This window comes from Propithecus coquereli, unplaced genomic scaffold (genome assembly GCF_000956105.1).
Source record: "Propithecus coquereli isolate 6110/MARCELLA unplaced genomic scaffold, Pcoq_1.0 Scaffold298, whole genome shotgun sequence".
Classification (NCBI taxonomy): Eukaryota; Metazoa; Chordata; class Mammalia; order Primates; family Indriidae; genus Propithecus; species Propithecus coquereli.
The window spans coordinates 1,333,340-1,354,758 of NW_012148596.1; the positions used below are offsets into that span (position 1 = coordinate 1,333,340).

The following is a 21,419-nucleotide window of genomic DNA, read 5'->3' on the forward strand; positions in this document are numbered from 1 at the left end:
ATCTTAACCCGTTAGCCACTTTAATTTGCAAATCTTCTGGTCTTACTAATCACTAATGATTTTTAATGCTTTCTTTTTTTGTTGTTGTTGTTGTGTTGTATTTTATTTGTTGTTTGTTTATTCCTTTAACACCTTCTCAAGTCTTCATGCTTAAGTTACCTTAATGTAATTTTGGATGCCATTAGGTTTTGCTTCTCTAAAATTTTTAGTCCACAAATAGTATGTTCTGTTTCCTCTGATTTTTTTTTTTTTAATCTTACTTTAATTTGCATGTATGTTTCTTTTGGTTTGAATGTGCTAAGTTGATCTTTTTTTGGTTCCATTATTTATGTTACCATCCGTTTAAAACAGGCCACTGTGGAATCTATCATGAGGGATAAGATGCCCAAAAAGGGAGGAAGATGGTGGTTTTCGTGGAGGGGAAGAAACACCACGATCAAAGAGGTAAGCACAGAGAACAGACGCCTGCACTCGGCTCAGCAGGCGTGGTATCGGGCAGTGAAGTCGATTTCGTGTGCCCGCATCTGAGAAGTAAGCGTGAGTTCCTGTGAGCCAGCTCTGCCACAGCGCGGGGTGCGCCCTCCCGGGACGCGGGCGGGCAGAGAGGAAAGGAGAGGCGTGTGCAGAGTGGATGCACCTCCGGGCTCTGCTACCTGTCGGTCAGGTCACCCCCCTCCGTAGCATTTCTTCATCTGTAAAAAGAGGGGATTCGACCTAGTCATTTAAAAATGAAATCTCTTCCTCCTGCTTGTGAGGACAGTTCTAAGGAGGTGTACTTAGAGCGGCAGACGGGTCCTCACTACCATTTCACTGAAACGGCGAGTCTCACTGTGCGTGGCTGTGGCTTCCAGCTCTGCAAGTGCCTGGAGTGTTTTTCAGGTCTTTGCTGACCTCTCCACCTGTCTTCGCTCCCCTTCGGGCCGCTGCGTTTGCCCGGCTCTCCTCCTCCCTGCTCCCCGCTAGCTGCCCCCGGCTTAGCCCCCGTCAGGGCGTCCTCAAGGGTCGGCTTCTCTTGTGCTTTTACTCCTGGCTCTTCCCTTCCGCCCATGTGGATGAGTCCATTTTTATTTCCAAACCAGACACTGTTTTCTGCTCCACACCCATTTATCAAATAGCCAGCTCAGTAGACGTCTCCACGTGGCTGCTTCAAGCATTTCAGACCCCTCGTTTCTAAAACGGGACTCATGGTGTTCTCTCAAGCTCTTCCATCTTTGGAACCATAGTCAGAAAGTGGCCTCACTGTCCGTCCATAGTGTACATACTTCCTTCCTCCTCACTGCTCACTCCGAGTCCAACTGTTTCCCACCTAATGTTTCTCACATTTATCCACTTCTCTCCGGCTCCGCTCCACAACTCTACGCTACAGTCATCCCAGAATTGCTTCCACGTGGTCTGTTTGTACCCATCCCTGCCTTCTCTTCTGCATTCGCTGCAGTGTCGTTGGATTGGTCTCTTTAAGGTACCAGCTCTTACAGTGAAGACCACCGAGTGTCCTTACCACGGTCTACAGCACTCGTGTGCTCTCGCCCCTGCCTGCCTCTTTAACCTCATCTTTGTCACCCTCCCTCTGCCCTCTGTGCTTTTGCTTGGCTGGCTGAAAGTACATTCTACCCCAGGGCCCTTGCACATGATATTTCTTTGCTTGGTGTGCTTAGGACTCCTCTCCCTGCCTTCACTTAGTTAAGTAGCACCTCAGCCCTTTCACCGCACATTAGCCTGCTCTACCGTTCTCTGCCTGTGAGCTTCTCCTTCATAAATTTCGTCAGAGTTTATGATTATATACTTACTAGTGTGACTATTTGATTAACAGCTCTCTACCCCTCCAGACCCTAAACTCTATGAAGGCAGAGACCTTATATGGCTTTGATTGTTTTGGTGTTCCCGGTGCCCATATCGGACCCAGAGTAGGGGTTCGGCAAGTATTTGTTGAAGGAACAGTGATTACTTCTGTAATATAGTATGAAGAAACCACAAGGAAAAAAGTCAAGTCGGTTATTTTAATAGTAAAAGAAACTCCAGTTGGGGGACAGGTTTGCTGGAAGATTTTAATCAAGGTATAACTGTTCTTTGACATTTTCTGTTAGCATATCTGAGTTTTATTAATCTGTTTTATTGATCTTTAAGGGGTATAAATAAGTTAAAGCAAATGTATATGCTCTATTTTAAGGGGCTTAAAGCATAAAGAACCTTTCTAGTGTTCTTAATAAAGAGGAGAATGTTGTAGAATGTTGTAGAATTTAAGGTAGAAATATACTTCAAAGACCTCTTTGTAGAGTCTCCAAATTCTCATCAGTTCAAATTAAAGGGGATGCCAGTATAAAGTAAGGAACATTTATGAAGTTAAATATTTCTCAAAAAATCTGAAATATATTTATTTCGGGTAGGTGCATATTTTTGAACTAGCCAAATTAAAATTTGCTAGCAGTGGTGGCTAAGTCATGTGACTCAATAAATAGATTAAAAATAACTGAGTGTGTTATATCAAATATTTATGTATTTATGAAAAGACGATTTGAAACCAGTTTGTACTACTCATACGTTAAGACAGTCACCCTGTTATGTCTTGTATGTTGTTCATTTTCTTGATTAAGGAAATGACCAGGTGACCACAGATACGAGATTTTGTTGTCTACCCTGTGCCCTTGGCATTTGTCTGTCCTCTTGTGTCCTCCCGGAGTCTGTGGGGTCAGTGCCCATCTCCTCCCCCCGCCTGCTGTGTGCCGGGCTCTGTGTTCCAGACACAGGATGGCCTTTAATCCCCACAGCAGTGTCAGGAGATGGAGAACATCCCCCTGTCTCACGGATGAGGAAGTGAAATTCCGAACATGTAAATGACTCGCCTGAAGTTCGTAAGCGAGTGGAGCAGGACCTGGCCCAGGTGTTCTCTTAGAAATGCAAGACTCTCTTCAATACATCAAAGATGCATCTTTGATTAAGAGTATGCGGTATTGAAAAAGAGAAAAATGCGTCCACATTTTTCCCAAGCAAAATACGGTGTGAAAATATTTTCAAGCCTTTCTATCAGCAATTACTAGAAAATATTTTGAAAGCCCTCAGGAATCCAGGCAGCCCTTGATAAAGCATTTGCATAAGCTACACTGGTGATGACGTTTGGTTTGGTGCCACAAACACTTGTGGATAACAGACTTGTTGCTGTCAAAAATATTTCCTGGCTCGACTGTGTACTCTTAAGTGAAGGAATAACCAGGACCTGATGAAACAGACACACCCAGGGCCTCCCAGGGCCCTCTCGGGGTGTGTGTCCCTGGGGAAGCGTCCACCTTCAGAGCGCCTGCCCTGGGCCTTAGGGGAGTCCACAGGAGCATGCGAGCCGTGGTGGGAGCCCCTTCTCTGTGGTGCATTCACGACTCTCTTCTTTTCTCCCTCTCCAGGAAAGTAAGCCGGAGCAGTGCTTGGCGGGCAAGGGCCTCAGCACTGGAGAACAGCCGTCCCAGCTGGGCATGGCCACCAGGTACGGCAGGAGTCTTCCCGGGATGCTGCAGCCCCTCTCCGTGTCCAGGATCATGGCACCTGCCGGTTGGATGTTGGCAGGGTTCCAGCTCTGGCCCTGGGATTCGCTCAGTGACCTGGAGCAATTTGTGTAGCTTGGTTTTCCCATTAGCAAAATGGAGGGAGTCACTCCCTTCAATAGCTAATGTACAAGGTAAACGTGAGCCTTAAATAAGGTGCTGTAACTAGAGCAGTTCCCCTGGGCCTGGCCTATGCCAGCCCTCCATGCACAGATGAGGACGATGAGGATGAAGATCGTAATAATAAACAACAGCATTAACAGTAACATGAAAATAAGTTTTCCTTGTCAAGAAAATTCCTTTCTCTACAGTTTAAATTCTTGGCAGGGCTTACGTTGAGACTTTTCTAAATACGGATATGGATTCATGGAACTTGGCCCAGGAGAGGTTAGATTTGATGATACTGGTCAGTATTCGTGGTGTTTTGTCTTCAGGTTAATCTCTCTGTGCGGGATTAGTGGTGACTCTGCTCTGAGGACAGAACCAGTCCCCACTGATTACCGTACTACACACCGACACCGAACGATCTGTGTGCTGATAACGTCTTTCACATGTAACCCCGCTTTTACAGTATTCCTGTGCTTGAGAAGCCCAGGATTGCGTTTCTTATTTAGTAGACAGAAAACGCCAACAGATTCACAGATGAGGGCCAGACCCACATCTTAGTCATTTTTGTACCTTGGTGGCTGAGCCAGTGCCCAACACAGAGTAGGCGTCTCATGAACGTTGCTGAACTATTACGGAGCTGCTGAGATGTTCCTCATATGTTGTTGATTTAAAGGAGGGGCAGGCGTAGACTTCTAGTCCTCTGACTGCTGGCCATGGCTCTGTATCCTAAATTATTTTGTTTCTAGAATTCTTTGTTGGAAATAGACACTCACGTAGGTGGCAAGCAGGAAACAGTCTGATTTCTCTGTTCTCTGTGAAGAGGATGAGGGGGGACGAGGTGCGGGACCTGCTGTGATCGTCTTTGAGTGTGACTCTAAGTGGCCTAGGTCGTTCTGGGCTGGGAGGTTCTGGAGGGAAACCTTGCTGTTGTCCTCGGTGATACTGCAGGCGGTGCCGCTCGCTTCCCCGGTGCCGCCGTGCGCGCTCCTGTGCTCACAGCCGCGCAAGGGCTGCAGGCGTGGTGTTCCCGTTCCACTCCTCGCCCCGTCTCTGCTTCATTCTCCAGGGACGGGCGCTCGGGCACGATTACTTGGGTACTTTCCCAGTGGGGGACTCTGAGTTTGGCTGCGAGTGAGCTTGGAGGGGAGGAGGCAGGTGTGTTCCGAGTGGAGCACGGGCTGGGAACGGGCTGTCCTGTGAAGGGATATATAAAGCAGCCAGCACAGAAGCCGGTAGTTTCTAAATAAGTGGTTCTTTGCTCCCGTTAGCGGGAGGCAGCAAGCTGTAGCGGAAACAGCAGACTCTGGAGTCAGGCAGATCTCGTTTGGAATCCCTGCTTTGCCACTTAGTAATCATTCGACCTCAGGCAAACTGCCTGACACATCTGAGCAAAGAACCAGCACGAGGTGAATGCCCAGGCAGGCTGGGGGTGGGGGGGCTGCTGCTCCTGCGGGGGATGCTCGACCCCAAGGCAGGACACGAGAGCAAAGATGCAAAACCCTATGCCCTAAGCAATTTAAACCAATTTAAGCTGCACTAGCAATGCCCTGATTTCCTGAATGCATTTTAAGAACCTTCTCTGTCTTAGCAATAATTTCTAAACACAAGAGGTAGCACAGTGCAAGCTTAAGAGCAGGGACTCTGTCAGACAGCCCTCTCTGTGATCTTTGGCAAATTAATCCAGCCGTCAGTGTCTCCGTCTGTGAAATGGGGATAAGAATAACCCCAACACCATAGACTCCATCTCATTTAATCCTCAGGGCAGCTTCATGAGCAAGGTGATTCAGAATGAGAAAACCAACTCGGCCACGCTGGAGATCAGTGCCCGCAGGCGGCTGTAGGGGAACAGTCAGGAGCGTGCCTGTAGCCACCTGGAGGAAACGTTTAGTCCTAAGCCATGCAGTTTTATAAAATAGGCTCCATGGGCTGGTGGCTGGGTGTCTGCCAAGTCCATCCTGCCATATGCCATCTTTGACCCAGGCGCAGATGGGCCTGAGGGCCAGAGAGCCAGGTTCACAAGGGATACAGGACGACAACACTGTATCCCTACGTGCAGGGAGGGGGCTGCACGTAGAGGCGTGGTGCCGTCACTGGTGTTCCGTGACTTTATTCTTACCCCTTCGAGCTGTAGCAGCGAGGGCCCGGGAGAGTGGAGGGAGAAGTTTTGTAAGCTCTTCCCGAGTTGGAGCATCAGCCCCTGCCATTTACCTGAAGCGTTCTGGACCTTCTTACTGTCTGATACAGTCATATTCTATATTTACAAAAAATGCTTTTCCCTGTCAAATAGAAACAGTCGGACCATTGGCCATTCCGAATTAGTCATACCACGCTTCCTTATCAAACTTGAAAAATTAAGACTTATGAAAAGGCACCATTCCTTGTGAAAAGGAATTGAGATTTTGAAAAGAATTTATATGAAGTTCTCTTGAGAAATGTAAATCTTTTAATTTATACTGGCATCTTAGACTTTTAGTCTCTTTATTAGAGTCATGCAGTTGACTTGACAAAAAGGTGTCAGAATGTTTTTCCTAATTGACAGACGTGATTGACAGCACAGTCCCCGAAGTCCCATAATTGAGCAAACAGCTTGTCACCATACAAATAATTAAAATACCCTTTGAAAAATGCACACTGTGACAAGTGCTGACTTCAGTGTTGTTCACAGCTACCCGTCTGAACACAGATTTTCAAATGACACGAGCCCTTTGTTTTGCTGCTTCTTGCAGACACTGTAAAGCGAGCGCATTTAATGAGCCATCGTAGGGGGGAGGCGGGGGCCTGAGAATGGGAGGCACTGTATTCCACGCAGGGCGGCAAGATCTGGGAGGTGGCTGCCGCAGGTGACCATTTACTTGCCCTAAGTGAGACGACCAACAGCCAACTGCACAACTCCCGTTTTAGCCTTGGTATCTGTGTTTTCCTTTCTGTGTTCCTTCAAATATGGCATGCTGCACAAATTTAGTTTTGTTTTCTTCCTTAAAGCACCAGATGGAAATAACAGCTATTCTGCCTTGCGTCCTTATCCTGCCGACAGAGGTACACATCAATCTGTTGTCACCAAGGGCTTTGGTTCGCATTTGGTTCTCGTTTCGCTCCAAACTGGTTGGAACGTAAACATTTTCCTATTCAATGGGGGGCCTGTAGCCTCTTAGCCTCATTCTCCTTCTGACCGACAAGGAGAACTCCCCCCGCCCACCCCGACCCCAGCTCTGGCAGCTCCAGGACCACGTCTGCTCCGTCTGAAAACCTCTGTGTCGTTGGTTCAGAGGAACCAGTGTTGTTCATGGAATCCACAGGTGTTGGAACTGGAAGGGACCTCTGTTGGAACGTGTCATTTTACAGACGAGCTGCCAGAGGCCCAGAGAGGAATTACCTGGTTTGAGGCCTTTCCTGGGATTCATGCCTCCCAGTCCAGGTGTTTCCAGGCGGTTACCTGCCTGCAGCTTCGGTTTTTTGGTGGGCAGGAAGCAATTTGTTCCTTTGCATTTTCCAACGAGGACACCAGGGTTGAAAGACAAAAAAGTGATTTGTCCAAGGTAATACAGCATAAAGTCACTACGGCTTGAAACCTGATTTTTCAGATTGTACGTGCTGTGCCATCTCCACTCTAGGTAGAAAGAGCCCCTCATGTTATGCTTTTGTTCCATCCGTGCGTAGCTAAGCCCTGCCACCGACCGACCAGAACTCTAGCCCGTGCTCTGCCCTCTCCTTCTACAGAGTCTCCTGTTCCCGTGGCTTGTTCACCAGAGCTGTGTCCCAGTGTCCCCAAATCTGTGTCTCCAGTCCAAGTTGCTGTGTTGTGATGGTTTAGACCAAAGCCGCATGTGGGTAGGGACCAGGTTGTTTGCTATGTCATCAGCACCTGGCACCGGGTGTGTCAGTGTTGGTTGAATGAGCCCCAGGCACCCGGCCCGGAGCCCTTCTCCTGGGGCCCGCGGGGGGGCAGGTGCTTAGGGAAGGGCTGACCCTCTGGACTGGAAGGGGCCAGGTCTCCACACAAGACGTAGTAGAAACCACACAGAAGTGGGGGTGCATGTGACAGTGTCCTCCCGAGTACTGGACAGTAGTGCGTTATAGGCATCACTTCTGGAATGAACACTTGTGGGGTCAAAGGCAGCAGGTTGCGCAGGAGATTTTATGGGACGGAAGCAGGGGTGGCAGGAGGCTGGAGGAGGAGAGGACATTAGCACTGAGAGGTGAGAGCTCACTGAGATGAGACGCACATTGGTGTGGCTTCTCTGGAGAAATGTCTGTTCAGATCCTTTGCCCCCTTTTTAATGGGATTGCTTGTTTTTCTCCTGTTCAGTTGAGTTCTTTGTGTGTTCTGGATATGAGTCCCTTGTCAGATGAATACTTTGCAAATATTTTCTCCCATTCAACAGGTGGTCTCTTCACTCTGTCGATTGTTTCCTTTGCTGTGCAGAAGCTTTTTAGTTTGCTGTGGTTTCTTTTGCTCAATATCACTGATCATCAGGAAAATGCAAATCAAAAACTACAGTGACATTATCGTCTCACCCCAGTTAGAATGGCTACTATCAAAAAGACAAAAAGTAACAAATGCTGGCAAGGATGCAGAGAAAAGGGAACTCTTACACACTGTTGGTGGGAATAATACAGCCACAGAGGAAATCAGTATGGTCATTTCTCAAAAAGCTAAATACAGAACTACCATACAGTCCAGCAATCCCACTACTGGGTATTTATCCAAAGGAAAGGAAATCAGTATATGAAGGGGATACCTGCCACTCCCATGTTTATCGCAGCACAATTCACAGTTGCCAAGACGTGTAACCAACCTCAGCGTCCATCAGTGGGTGAATGGATAAAGCAAATGTGGCACATATACACAACGGAGTTTTGTTCAGCCGTAAAAACAAACGAAATCCTGTCATTTATAGCAACGTGGATGGAGCTGGAGGCCATTGTGTTTAGTGAAACAAGCCAGGCACAGAAAGACAAATACCGCATGTTCTCACTCTTACGTGGGACCTAAAGAAGTTGATCTGATGGAGGCAGAGAATAGAATTGCGGTTACCAGAGGCTGTAGCAATAAACATTTTTAAAAAGAGTTAGAAAAAGATGAGATGAGCTTTGTCATGCGCTGATCTTGCTGAGTGAGATGTGCTGAGCCTGAGGCTTAGCAGGAAGGTGAAGCGCCTGAGGGCTTGGGGTGCACCTGCTTTCGGGGCCACTTGGCCTTTTCCGCTCAGCCCGAGACATGTATTAAGCACTTCCTATAGTATTAAGGCATTTTCAAAGGTAATGATCGTGGAACGCAGAGCTAATACTACCAGGTCAGGGATTAAGTCACAGCAGGATTTTCCTCCAGGGAACTGCTAATTACTGGGATGCTTTCTATGAGCTATTTAAAGAAAATGAGCCTGGTTCCCACCCTGTACCTCCCGCCTCCCCTCACCAAACAGAAAAATCTAGAAGAGTTAGGGGCACTGGCCTGTGGATTCTGCACAGGCAAATAAGGTGTTTTCGTTGCTGGTGTGATAACCTGGGTAGGGACTGTGGAGCGGAGAATTGGTGAGTCTGCCCTGTTTTCACTGGTACCTGTTTCAGTCCTCCAGGTGCCCTCATTGGTGCGAGTTGTGTATCTGGAGATGTGTGTGCAGGGAACTGGCTGACCAGTGTGGCCTGCAGTCTCAGATGGGAAGAGAAGAGAAGCAGAGAAGAGAGTGTTAGCGTCTTCCTAGGCCAGGAGGGAGTTTAACCCTAATTGTCATGAACCTACAGGCTTAAAGCAGAGCCACGGTGGCTGGTAACTGGGCAAGTGAATGAGGAGAGGCAGCCCCCACATGAATAATGCACGAGATATGTGGAGGGGGTTGTAGGCGAGTTCATTGATAAATCTAATGCCATATGGTAAATGACCACCCAAGAGACAGTGCTCAGGAGAGACCTGATTGACTTAGTCATTGATTCAGGGCTAATGCATTTTTAATGGCCACGCAGATGCATTTTCTAATTGGTGGTGACATCACTGTGTTCCAGAATAAAGCATGAGTCATCCTCCAGCGACGAGGAGCACGCAGCTGCCAAGCCATCCAGCGCAAGCCACCTCCCCCTTTTGTCTAACGTCAGCTACAAAAAGACTCTGCGGCTCACTTCGGAGCAGCTGGTGAGCCTCTCGTTCTTATATCGCGTGGCTGAGCGTGTCAGTCCTCGGCATTCGGGGGTCCTGCAGAGCTGCGGGGGTGTGCGTCGTGGCCTGGGTGTTCCCGGCGCTTTCCTCCCAGCCTGCCCGCTACCCCGCCGCCTGCCGCATGTCTCCAGCTGACTCCAGCACCCCGCCTGGCGGGCACCTCAGCATCATTTCCTCTTCTGCCCTCCCCTTTTTCTAACGCAGCCCGGGAGGCTCTTGTTCTCTAGTGCGGGGAGCGAGGGAGCCTGATGAGCTCATTGATCTGAGCTATCTATGACCGATAGACTTTAAAGTCTCTCAAGGGGGGTTTCGCTTCAAGAGGAACGTTTGTTAACTCAAATGCATCTCTTTGAATTGGTGGAAATCAAGCAGCTGTGATGGAATTTAGGGAATTTCAGGTAGCAGGGGGCATCATCTGGTTACAGTGTCCTTGTGTGTATGTGTAAGACCAGTTTGAATCAAAAGCCCCTTCCTTCCCGTTAGACTATTTTCCGCAGTTTCCGTGACCAGTCAGTGAGCAAATATCCTTGTTTTTTGTGAGTAAAGTCTTTTGCGTGTGTTCTAAGAGTCAGCGAGGAGCCTGACTTGGTTGTGATGGTGTGTAATGGGAAAAGGTAAGGAACAGGCCCAGCACCCACTTAGGCCACATGTGGGACCCTGCACTCTGGGAGTCTGTGTGACACACGGCTCCTGCCAGCGACGCAGGGGGACTCCGGAGTCAGTAGCATGTGGTCTGTGCAGCGAGCTGGCCCGCATCAGAGGGGCTTGGCAGAGAGGCCCAGAACTGCCAAAAGGTAAATTTGCTTTCTGAATTTGGTGCAATTTCCTTGGGCCTAGACTATATTCTTCTGGATTTGAGGCATGACTGATACCTGAGACTTCTTTTTTTCCAATTTGGGTCAGTCTAATAACCATCGAAACATGGTTATTTAGGGAAACATATTTTCACACTTGGCCTAAATTTGTCTCCCCAAATCACGGCCCTTCCTGTTGAATCATGAAGTGGTAAGCCCGTCCTGTTCTGAAATGGCGAGTTCCTCTGCCGGGCCTGACGGCCTCTCGTTTAACCCCGTCTAATGATTCTCATCCACAAGTGCTGGCTGGAGTTGGCACTGCGCTTGGCAGGGGAGCCCTCTGTAGGAGGTGGGCAGACGGCAGTACCGTGGGCCTGAGGACCAAGGCGCAAAGTTGCCTGTCCAGCCCCGGGAAGAGCTAGAACAAGGAAGGGGAAAGAAAGATGGTACAATTGCCCAGGGTCATGGTTCGTTTTTAAAAGCTGAATCCTACTTTTTAAGGAACTGAAGCCAAACACCCCTCAATCTGGGCCTTCCCCCAAGTGGTGCAGACAAGTGGTTCATGTTTTTCAGAAAAGCTTGAAGTTGAAGAATGGCCCCAACGACGTGGTGTTCAGTGTCACCACACAGTACCAAGGCACCTGCCGCTGCGAAGGCACCATCTATTTGTGGAACTGGGACGATAAGGTCATCATTTCTGACATCGACGGAACCATCACCAGGTAGGTGCAGCTGATCGGGGGCCGTGGGAACATCATGGGACTGGTGCGGTTCAACTTGTAGTGCAGTTGGAGCTGCCTCTGTAGTTTCAGTTCCTTGAATTCGAGAGCTGTATTCAGGGTATAGTTGTTTCCTGGGTACCATCTCCCCAACTCTTGCTCCAATGGGTGCTTCCATTCTGCCTCTTCTGAATGGCCTTCTCACTTTGATTTCACAAGCCACGGCCTTGGCGCGTGGTCAGATTGGAGGTGGATTAGCACGGCCTTCCCTCAGCGCCCTCATGTGATCATGTGGACCTTGAGTTTCTATCCGGAAAGCAAGTCATGGGGCTCGTTCGCATTTTTCACGAGGCTCGAATGGTGCAATGAACCTGAACGAGATTTTTATTTTCTTTTTTTGTTTTTTATCTTTGATTAGATCAGATACACTTGGCCACATTTTGCCCACCCTTGGGAAGGATTGGACCCACCAGGGCATTGCTAAACTGTACCATAAAGTGAGCCAGTAAGTACAGAGTGTGTGTTTCCGTCTCTGTGCACGCAGAGGCTTTCCTGCCAGGGCGCTCGGTGACTTGCAGAGCGGAGTGGGCTGCACGTGGAGCAGGAAGGGGCCGTGGGGGTGCGGCGGGGAGTCCAGCGTGCGCCGTGAATCCCGGCAACTTCAGATTGAATTCGGTACCAAGAAACGAGGATGGAAATACAGATGAATCAGAAATTGCTCAGAGAAAGCAGAAGGTGGCAGTGTTAGGGGCGAGATTGAGGTTCAGTTCATACCGAGGAATGTCAGAAGTAACCAGATGAAGAAGCGGCAGGCTCATATATGCCAAACCATTTCCTGTAGGCTAAAAACTTGCAGATTCCGAGCAAGCTTTGGCTGCGGTTCAGGTCTCGCCAGCCAAGCCGGCAGCACACGTCCTCTCCACCTGGTCTCTGGAGCACTTCCCGTGAGTGGCCAAAACGGAATGCGTCCCTGTGGGGCCGCCGCAGCGACATCGGGTGGGAGAAGGGTTCTCAAACTGCTGTCCTGTGTCAGGCACCGGTATTCCTTCACTTAAATCGTGCAGTAATTCTGAAAGGCATGTAACATCATTTCTGTGTTTAGACAAGTGAAATTAACTCAGAGGGTTAGAGTTATTTCTCCAAATTCCCATAGTCCTAGTCTGCCTCCGGCGTTCCGAATGCCGGGATTCTCCACACCCAGCCTCCGCATCAAACACCCCCGTCCTAGTTGCCGGGTCCAAGTCTCTGACCCACTTAGTCACTTTGTCCAGCTTTCCGTGGGCTGGAGTCTCCCGTACGTGTGAAACTGCTCCCTCAGTGTTCTCCAGCCAGTGGGAGCTGGAAGGTGGCTCTGTCTGAATCAGGACAGCCCCATCTTCCCATGGGCGAGGGCGGCGAGGAAGTCACACGCTGGGTGAACATCAGGGTGGAAACTGAGGCCTGCGATTCCCAGCTGATTGATGTGCTCCCCTCTGGCCGCCATGGTGCTGATGGGAAATGGGCAACCAGCGAGCGCTGTTTCTGGAACTCTGTGAACAGAGATGAATGAAATACACTTATCTATCCTCATGCATTGATCCATCCATCCCGCATTCGCCGGGCACCTCTCAGTGCCCAGCCTGAACGCTGATCCATCCCTTGAAGCGCAAATTCCACGAACAGTTTGGGTCTGTCTTGCAGCACTTAAAAAATTTGTGTACATACCCTTCCCTCTGACATGTACGCAGATTATTTAATTTGATATCATGTCTGTTTTATTACATGCAGGATTAGCTTATTCTTTTCAGCTCCTGCACGGAATTCTGTTCTATGGATGTACCATACTTTATTTAACTAGCCCTCTATTGATGCACCTGTAGGTAGTTTCCAGTTTTTTCACTGCTTCCAGCAGTGGTGCAATAAGCATTGACACAGAACATTTATAATATGTAACCATACATAAATAAATAACGAAACACACACATTTAGGGAAGTGCTGCCGTAAAGTAGATTCCCAGAAGAAGAATTGCCGAGTCAAAGGATGAACACATTAAAGGTTTGATCAATATTACCGAGTTGCCCTCTAAAAGGGTTCTCCCAGTCTGCGCTCCCATAGGCAGTGTTCTTGCAGGACCCTTCCCCGCAGCCGCGCCACGGGCAGACCTTGCATTTAGCAGGATTAATCTACTCAGGAGCTGTCCTGACTTTGCATGACACTGAAAATTGCATCTATTTTTAGTTGAAGGAAAGGAACCCTCATGGGTCAGGATATTGAGCAGTGCACAGCCTGGTTCATTTGGTTTTTGGAACATAAATCTATTCCTGTCCTTACTGTAACATTTAGAAAGCACAGTCACTTTTGATATTTTTTTGGTCTTGATTTGTGTCTCTATTGGATTTTCTCAGAAGAGAGATTTTCTTGAAATATAAAGTTGCGTAGCTTACCCAAGAGCGCCTGATGATTCTTTTCTTTGATGGATTGGTCTAGAATGAGTGAAACCTGTCAGTTAGGATCTGAGACTATGATAGGATTGTTTTTATATTATTGTGGTTGGGAGGTAGGGACAGGGCGTGATCTGGAGACATGACATTTGTGTGCTCATTGACACGTGTCGGCGGCGGCACCCGGTCAGGACGGCCAGGGCTGCTGAAGCGCTGTCTCCAGCACAGCTTGGCCACAGCCCCGGGGCCTCCCCACTCGGCACTTACAGCACGAAGTGCCAGTTGTGTGGCATTCAAAGCCCGGCAGTTTCCATTCCAGCCTCTGCCGGCTCCTTATTTTCCGCTGCTGCTTCCCAGGCCTTCTTGCTCTAATCGAGCCGACCACGTGTCCGCTCCGCGCTTGTTCCCTTGTTTCTGCCTTTGCTCGCGTGACGGCCTCTGCTCAACCAGCCTTTACAAGCTCTGATTTATGCCTCAGCGTGTATTCAGCCTTTGTTGCCTGGCTCAGGAAGCCTCCCCAGGCTGGATCCGTGAGCCGGTCAGCTTTCAGCTCCTCCCCATCCCTGGGCTTGCCGGACTCTGTGTGGACACCCAAGGCCCGGGCCTGCCCTACTGGCCTCGGTCCCCATTGTGGAGGACCAGGCTGAACATGATGGCAGCCTTTTTGTGGCTGCCTATTGGTTCAGGTAAATTCCTGTCCTGGAACCTCTCACAAGCCACCTTGCTCTTCAGCAACCACAGCTGGGGAAGCGGTGGGCTGCGAATTAGCAGGGGCCTGTGACCCCCTATTCTAACAAGTCTAGCTCATTCTTTTGAAGCTGTGTTGTTATTACCCAGATAAATACTGGGAGACGTGTTTAGCACTCTGGAGTGCCAGGAAAAAGATACCATTGAATTCAGGATTTTGGACTTGTTACTCTTTCCTGACGCTGTTTCTCTTGAATTTGGGAACCACTTCCTTTCGTGCCCTGCAGTATTTATCTAATGAAGAAATCAGTCTTGCAGTTAGCCACTTGCCTGGAAACAACAGAAAATAAGGACACGTCTATTTATTTTTTGCTGAATTTAACTATCTGTTTGAATATGGTCAGCCCATGAGAAATTATCTGTAAGGCCGACTGGCAGCTTGTTCATAGAGAAGGTATAAAGCTTGCTTGGTTAATTGATTAAAAAGAACTATAGTAAATACAAGTGGAAGATATATGAAACTCCCTCATATTCAAATATATTCAGTAAGTAGAAGGAAAGTAAGGAAGGACTGTTTCCTAAAATATCTAAATCATTGAGCTAATGGGTCTTTGGAACCTAAATTTGGACAATAATTACTCGAATTCTCTACCTTATTTAATGTAATTTTTGTATTCATGTAACCAGAAATCAGCATCTTCATGACTTAGCGAGAATGAGTATACTTAATGTGTTTTTACAGATAAATTAGTTCCTCTGTGTCATCTCGAGACAGCGTCCTGGGGTGAGAAATGTTCATTCGCAGACCCGTTAGCATCTTTTTCTCTTCTGCCCACAGCAGTTCTTTCTTTCTTTCACGTCAGCTCTTCTTAGTTTATTGCAGGCATCACTGTCTTCCAGGAAGAGATAGGATGACGTGTGAGCAGAAGGTCTGATTGGGAGTTGGGACCGAGATTCCAGAAGTGGCAGCCATTCTCCCACCCTAGGCCCTTGGACCAAGGACGTTCGCACACTGAGCTTTAGTTTCCTTTTCTCCGAAATGAGGAAATTAGACTAGATGATCCCTTAGGTGATTGCCTGCCTGGAAGTGCTCTGCTGGTAGGTTGTGTGGCTGCATTGCACGAGTGTCCACGTACGACAGCGGAGCGTTGTCTTTCCAAGGCAACCCCAGTCAGGACACCGAGGGATGAGCCACGCTCTGGTTGCACACCTGCCACTCCAGGAGCTATCCCAGGTGCTGTCGGGGGTGTGGAGCAGGAGCTTGTGGTCCTGTCGGGGGAGACGTTCAGAGCTCCCTGTCAGAAGCCAATGAGGGGGGAGGGTAGGTCCAGTGAGAGAGGTGCTGATTGGTCTTGAAACTCCTAGCCTCTAGTGATCCTCCTGCCTCAGCCCCTGAAAGTGCTGGGATTACAGGCGTGAACCAAGATGCTGATTTTATAGGACATGAGCGAAGGAGAAATTAATTTGGGTTGGCCAGAGGTAACAGAGGTTTCTGTGAGAAGGTGCCTCTTGAACTAGGTCTTAGTGGGTGAGCTGCGTTTGGAAGGAGAGAAGAGGCGGGAGATGGGCAAGTAAGTGTGTGGTGAGCTCATGGAGCGGGAAGGCGCTGGTGCCGAGGGTCGGTTGGGGAAAGAGGAAAGTCGACAGGAGCCAGTTGCAGAGGGCTTTGAAGGCCAGGCTGAGACCTGGGTTTGGCACAGAACCTTCCCTCCTTAAGGTGGCTGGTGATCATCCCTCCTCTTAGGACTTGCAAGTGGGACCACAGAGTCCCTTTTCTCTATAACAGTGATTTTGCCCCCGTGGAGCATATGGCAGTCTGGGGACAGTTCTGTCGTGACAGGGCATGCTGCTGGCGCTTAGTGCATGGAGGCAGCGACGCTGCTGAGTGTCCTACGATGCAGCGTCATAGGGACCTCTTTCCCCAACAAACCTTTGTCTGGTCTAAGATGTCAAATTTGAGAAACTCTAATCTAGAAGCTTATTCTGCAAAATGCTCCCAAAGGCAATCTTTCCAAACGATTTGAATTTCCTTAGGTCAGTATTTTGAGAGAGTTGTGGAGACTGGGACGGAGGGGAGGAGGACTGTGCGCACCGAGCCTGGGCACGGTGGTTCTTTCTGTTTTGCTCTGTGGTGTCCCCAGAGCCCTGCTGCAGTTGCCGAGAATATCGGAGGAACGGGGCCATCCTCGTGTGTATATTGCGCCTCTGTTCACCTGCCCTTCCTACCCGAGTCCCGCCTCTGCTCTGTCACCTGTCCTGCTTGGTGATTTTGGCTTTTCCCACAGTACTGTCTGCCCCTGCAGGGCAGGGCCGTGCCATGCCCATGGGCACCCCCAGCCCCGCGTGCGGCTTGGCACAGGAGCGCTCAGTGAGCATGCACTGGAAGGATGATGGCGGGAACCTACAGACTGAGTAGGGACTTGGGCAGGGCTGGCCTGTAGGGCGTGTCTGAGTGAGGGGTGTTACCCGCAAGGGCACCATCGAGACTTGGTTGCCGCCTGAGCATTTGGTGGGACACTTGTTGGCATTTCAGACAGCTTTCATTGAAGGCGGGAAGGAAGGCTCTGGAAGGGTAATCCTGCTGCCACCAACAAGCATTTCCCCCGTTACGACATCCTCAAGCTGGGTTTCCAGCTAAGTTTAGTAACAGCCCTTGCAGCAGAATGCTCACACGCTGACAGCAGCTCAGTGTCATGATCATGCTACGAAATGTGTTTGAAAATCAAGTTTCGAGTAAATTTAGCATCTCAGACCCCTGCAGGTGGTAGCATTTAGGACTTCGATGTGAAGAACTATACATAGAAATAGAGTTTCTTTAAAAGATTGCATTAATTAGACAGCTAAAATACAAAGGTGGATTCTTGTATTCCAAACAAGCTGATATTTCCAGATGCCTTTTTTCTTAAAACTTTCCTGTTTCTTGGTTTTAAAGACCATATTATTAAGCAATTCTAGAGACAAGTCCTTTGGCCACCATAAAATATTCATGGCAGAACAGTAAGTGGGTAGTTTATTTGCTCATTCAGCAGATAGTCACCAAGTGTCCACTGTATGCCCAGCACTGTTTTGGCAGGGGGGCGGGGGTGGTTCTCGTGGGGTTTATGGATAAACGAGCAACACGGACACAAGGACTGTAACACAGTGTCAGTGATAAGTACCTCGAGGAGAAAGAGGGCTGAGCCAGGGGCTGGTGCCAGGGTGAGGAGTGAGGGTGTGTGTTTCATGACATGGGTGTGGTCACAGGGAGGGCCCTCGGGGAGGTGGATTTGAGCAGAGACCTAAATGAGGCAAGCCAGCGGGCCCTGGAGACGAGGGGAGCGGTGTTCCAGCAGGAGGAACAGCACAGGCAAGTGCCTGCGCAGGAGTGAGCGTGGAGGGTTGCAGGGATGCTAGGCCGGCTCTGCGGCCTGCCAGGAATGAGGCGTTGGGCAGCCCTGGCAGGGGGGTCGCAGAAGGAGGGAGGGGCCAGGTCTTCTTGGCCTTGCAGGCCGTGGCAAAGGAGGGTGTGGATTATGTCTGCAAGAGATGGCAGACCTTGCGGGGACGGTTTGAGTGTGAGCGGATTGAGTTTTGTTTTCTTAGGGTGCCGTGTGATGGGATAGAAGCAGGGAGAGGATTCAAGGCTGTTGCCGTCATGGAGGCCAAGAGGCCGCGGCGGTGTGGGCAGGGCAGTAGTGTGGGGTGGCGCCGAGCGGGCGGCCTGGGGAGTGCGGGTGGTGAGAAGAAATGAGGGCCGAGACCCCGGGGTGCTTGTTCGTTTTGAGCTGGGTGGAGCAGACAGAAGCGGCCAAAGCGATGATGCGTCTTTCTGGGGATGGCCGTGAGGAGGAGCCAGCCTGGAGACTGTGGGTCCTGGGCGCCGAGTGACGAAGGTGCTCTGGAGGGAGGAATGAGCCCTGAGGCCGACGCCACTGGGAAGTCTTTTCCTGCGAGGATGGAGAGGTGGCGCCAGGATTTGGCGAGATGGGCATCCAGGTGACCTTCACGGGGACGGGGACGGAGGGGACTGGGAGCCTGCTTGGAGTGGGCTGGGAGGAAGTGGGTGAAGCGGTGGGGCCAGTGCCCGTGCACAGCTCTGTGGAGGAACTTTGCTGCAGAGGGTACCAGAGAAGGGGGTCTTAGCTGGAGAGAGACTGGGGGTGTTTGTGGTAGTTTGGTTTGTTTATAGGGTGAGATGAGCAAGGTTATGGCATATTTTTGTGCTGGTGGGAATTATCCAGAATACAGGGGGGATTTGGTGGGGGTGAGTGAGGGAGTTTGAGGGGAGGCTGGGCTCAGCACTGGAGCAAGGGTATGAATTGCAGGCAGCCGTGGACCTGTCACGGGTCGGTGGCCCTAGCCGGGAGCAGGGACAGAGTTGGCTGGTTTGATGCTTCTCAACCTCAGTTTCTCTAGCAGCAAAACCAGGGGAAAGCACCATCCCCCCAACCATGTCCTCCTAAGGATTAAAGTGGGGAATGTGGAAACGCCTCGTGAACCACAGTGAAACGCACTTGGGCTTGTTTCTCAATTGCAAACCGAAGTTTGTGGCCCGTGGACCTTCACGTGCGGAGGAACTTGCAGCGTGCCGTTCTGCACGAAACAGATGGGGGTCGGGGCTTGCGAATGCAGAAAGCTTCTGTCTCTTGTGACGCCACTGACTGAATGTTTTGTCTCTTTTCCAGAAACGGCTACAAGTTTCTCTACTGCTCTGCCCGCGCCATCGGCATGGCGGACATGACGCGGGGCTACCTGCACTGGGTCAACGAGCGGGGCACGGTGCTGCCGCAGGGCCCACTGCTGCTCAGCCCCAGCAGCCTGTTCTCCGCCCTGCACAGGTACCGCCCCAGCCGCTCAGGCCGCTGTCCTCCTAGCCGCAGGCCACCTCGCTGGCCTTCTCCACCCAGCACCCACCCTCTGTAGCAGGCACCAGAAAAATCATTCCAAGGTGCAGGCCTCGCCTGTTACCCCTGGCAGGACGCTCCACTGGCTCCTGCACCCTGGGGATAAAGTCCAGATTCACTGGGGGCACGAGCGGCGCTTAGGGGCTCCCCAAACCCTGCCCCTCCCTGTCTCCAGTCCTGTCTTTCCCCGCTCCCCATGACTCAGTCTCTGCCACTGAGCTGGTGTTCTCTACCTGGAGCCTTTGCACATGCTGTTCCTGTTTTGGGGTGGCTCTCCTGCTCCCCCTTTCCCTGAGTGGCGTGGCTGAGTCTCAGTGGCCTTTGGAGCAGCAGCTTGTATCTCACCTCATTGGGGAACCTAGTCTGGGCTAAGTGGCCCCTCTACCAACCTCCACCGTCCACCTGGACTCGGGCTCTGTCACACTTGTGGTCCTCTCTCTCAGGGTTCTAGAAATACTGTGTATTTTAAAGGTCCTCTAACAGTCCACTGGCCAGTTTCTGATCACCGTCGTCCCTTCACTTTCTGGGCTGTATTTAAGGCAGCTAAGCCATACTGACTCTGGCCCCATGGAGACAGGGAAGGAAAACTCTGGACTCCTATAGTTTGCAGCCAGGACAGTTTCCCAGACTTCTCTCAAAGCGTGATCTCTTGTGGTCAAACACAGGACGCCGGCCCCTGCTAAATGCTGATGGTAACTATCCCATGCTTGGTCTTTGAGACCTGAAGAGAGGCTGTGGCATCATTTTGCCTGCATTTGGGGACCAGATTAGCTGCTTGCTGCTGCTAACTGTGCAAACAGTAGAAAAACCTAGAGGAACCCCAGATGCCATGTTGATTCTTGAGTGTTTCTCTTTAGCTCTATAGATACCTTTTCCATCACAGCTCTGTTTCATGTGAGCAGTACTTTTTTTCCTTTTTCAAGTAAAAGATCTTGAATTGAAACTTGCACATTCTAGGGAGAAAATTCAGGCAAAACCTAATATATTTCAAGTCCCAAGAGCTCTCATGGCACCATAGATCACAGTAGAAATCCTGATAGTTTAGTGAAACTGTGTCTGTGAGCCATGCTGACAATTTGCAGTAGGCTGCTCAGTAGCATGTTAGGTACTAAGGCCTTGCTAGGCTAAGTAAAAAGTTGACATTATTACTCTGATATCCTACCACTAAAAATAAGTTTAAAGTGATCCCTTTCATTTTCTTATTTAAAGATAATTGTCCAAAATATATTGCTTTTTCCCTACGATGAATTTTTTTAAAAAAACGAATCCTCATAATTTGTACATCCTCTTGGGAGATGGAGGTGCTTCTGTGGCATGGAGCCACCAGCCTGGCCCTTGCCACAGCCACCGCCAAGGCAAAGCCATTGCATGTGTGGGCGGCCCTGCAGACTTTCTAGAATTAATGGCTAAGCGTGCCGTGAGCACAGATGACCTTCCTTAGCAAGACTCTTTAGCTGGGTGCAGGTCTGGCTCTGCTGCCTAGATTTAAATTAAAACGAAGGAAAAGGCATGTAGTGGGTGGGTGTGCATGTCGCACAGTCGGCAAAAATAAGCTCTCAGCAGGGGAGGGCAGGGAGCGCCCTGCAGTGGGAGCAGGCGCCGTGAGCCTTGGCGCTGCTTGGCGGCTAACGAGGCTGCTCGTGACTGGGGAGTCGGTGCCCCTCCTCTGAGGCTCTGTCCCCAAGTGCCGAACGAGGAGGTTGGATCAGATGATCTCAGGGGTCCTTTTCAGCCCCACGGTGCTGTGATTCTAGGAAGTACGTCTGAAAGAAGGAGTTGAGAGGATCTGTTTCACACACCTGCTCTCAGTTCAGGAGCTAGCTGCTCCTATTAAGGTAGAAATTGGTGTTGAGTCGTGTGATTCTTTTATACGTACCCTGTTTGGCTGTGGAGACAGAGCTACTCAGCTCGTTTTCATAAGCCCTCTCTTAGTACAATGTGCGTTCTTAATAAGTCTGGCTCCAGTCTGCTGCGGGGTGTCTTGCTGGTGAGTTGGGCTGGTGGGTGAGGTTGGACACAGAGCCTTTGCTAATTCCCTTCCCTTTGGGTGACTGGGCAGAGTTGGACTTCTGGAGTGAGTTAGGCAACAACAGAGGCTGGCCTCTAGCTCTGGGAAAGAAGAAATT

General features: G+C 50.0%; 1 protein-coding gene across 7 annotated transcripts in view; it reads left to right on the forward strand.

Moving 5' to 3' along the window:
* Positions 1 to 21,419, forward strand: part of LPIN1 (lipin 1) — a 69,996-nt gene that overhangs the window by 40,933 nt on the left and 7,644 nt on the right. For all 7 annotated transcript variants that reach the window (XM_012648909.1, XM_012648911.1, XM_012648905.1 and 4 more), the window contains 6 exons: positions 352 to 444; positions 3,393 to 3,472; positions 9,639 to 9,765; positions 11,157 to 11,305; positions 11,721 to 11,807; positions 19,075 to 19,227. In XM_012648909.1, the coding sequence (XP_012504363.1) occupies positions 352 to 444; positions 3,393 to 3,472; positions 9,639 to 9,765; positions 11,157 to 11,305; positions 11,721 to 11,807; positions 19,075 to 19,227 (689 nt within the window). The remainder of the gene's footprint in view (positions 1 to 351; positions 445 to 3,392; positions 3,473 to 9,638; positions 9,766 to 11,156; positions 11,306 to 11,720; positions 11,808 to 19,074; positions 19,228 to 21,419) is intronic.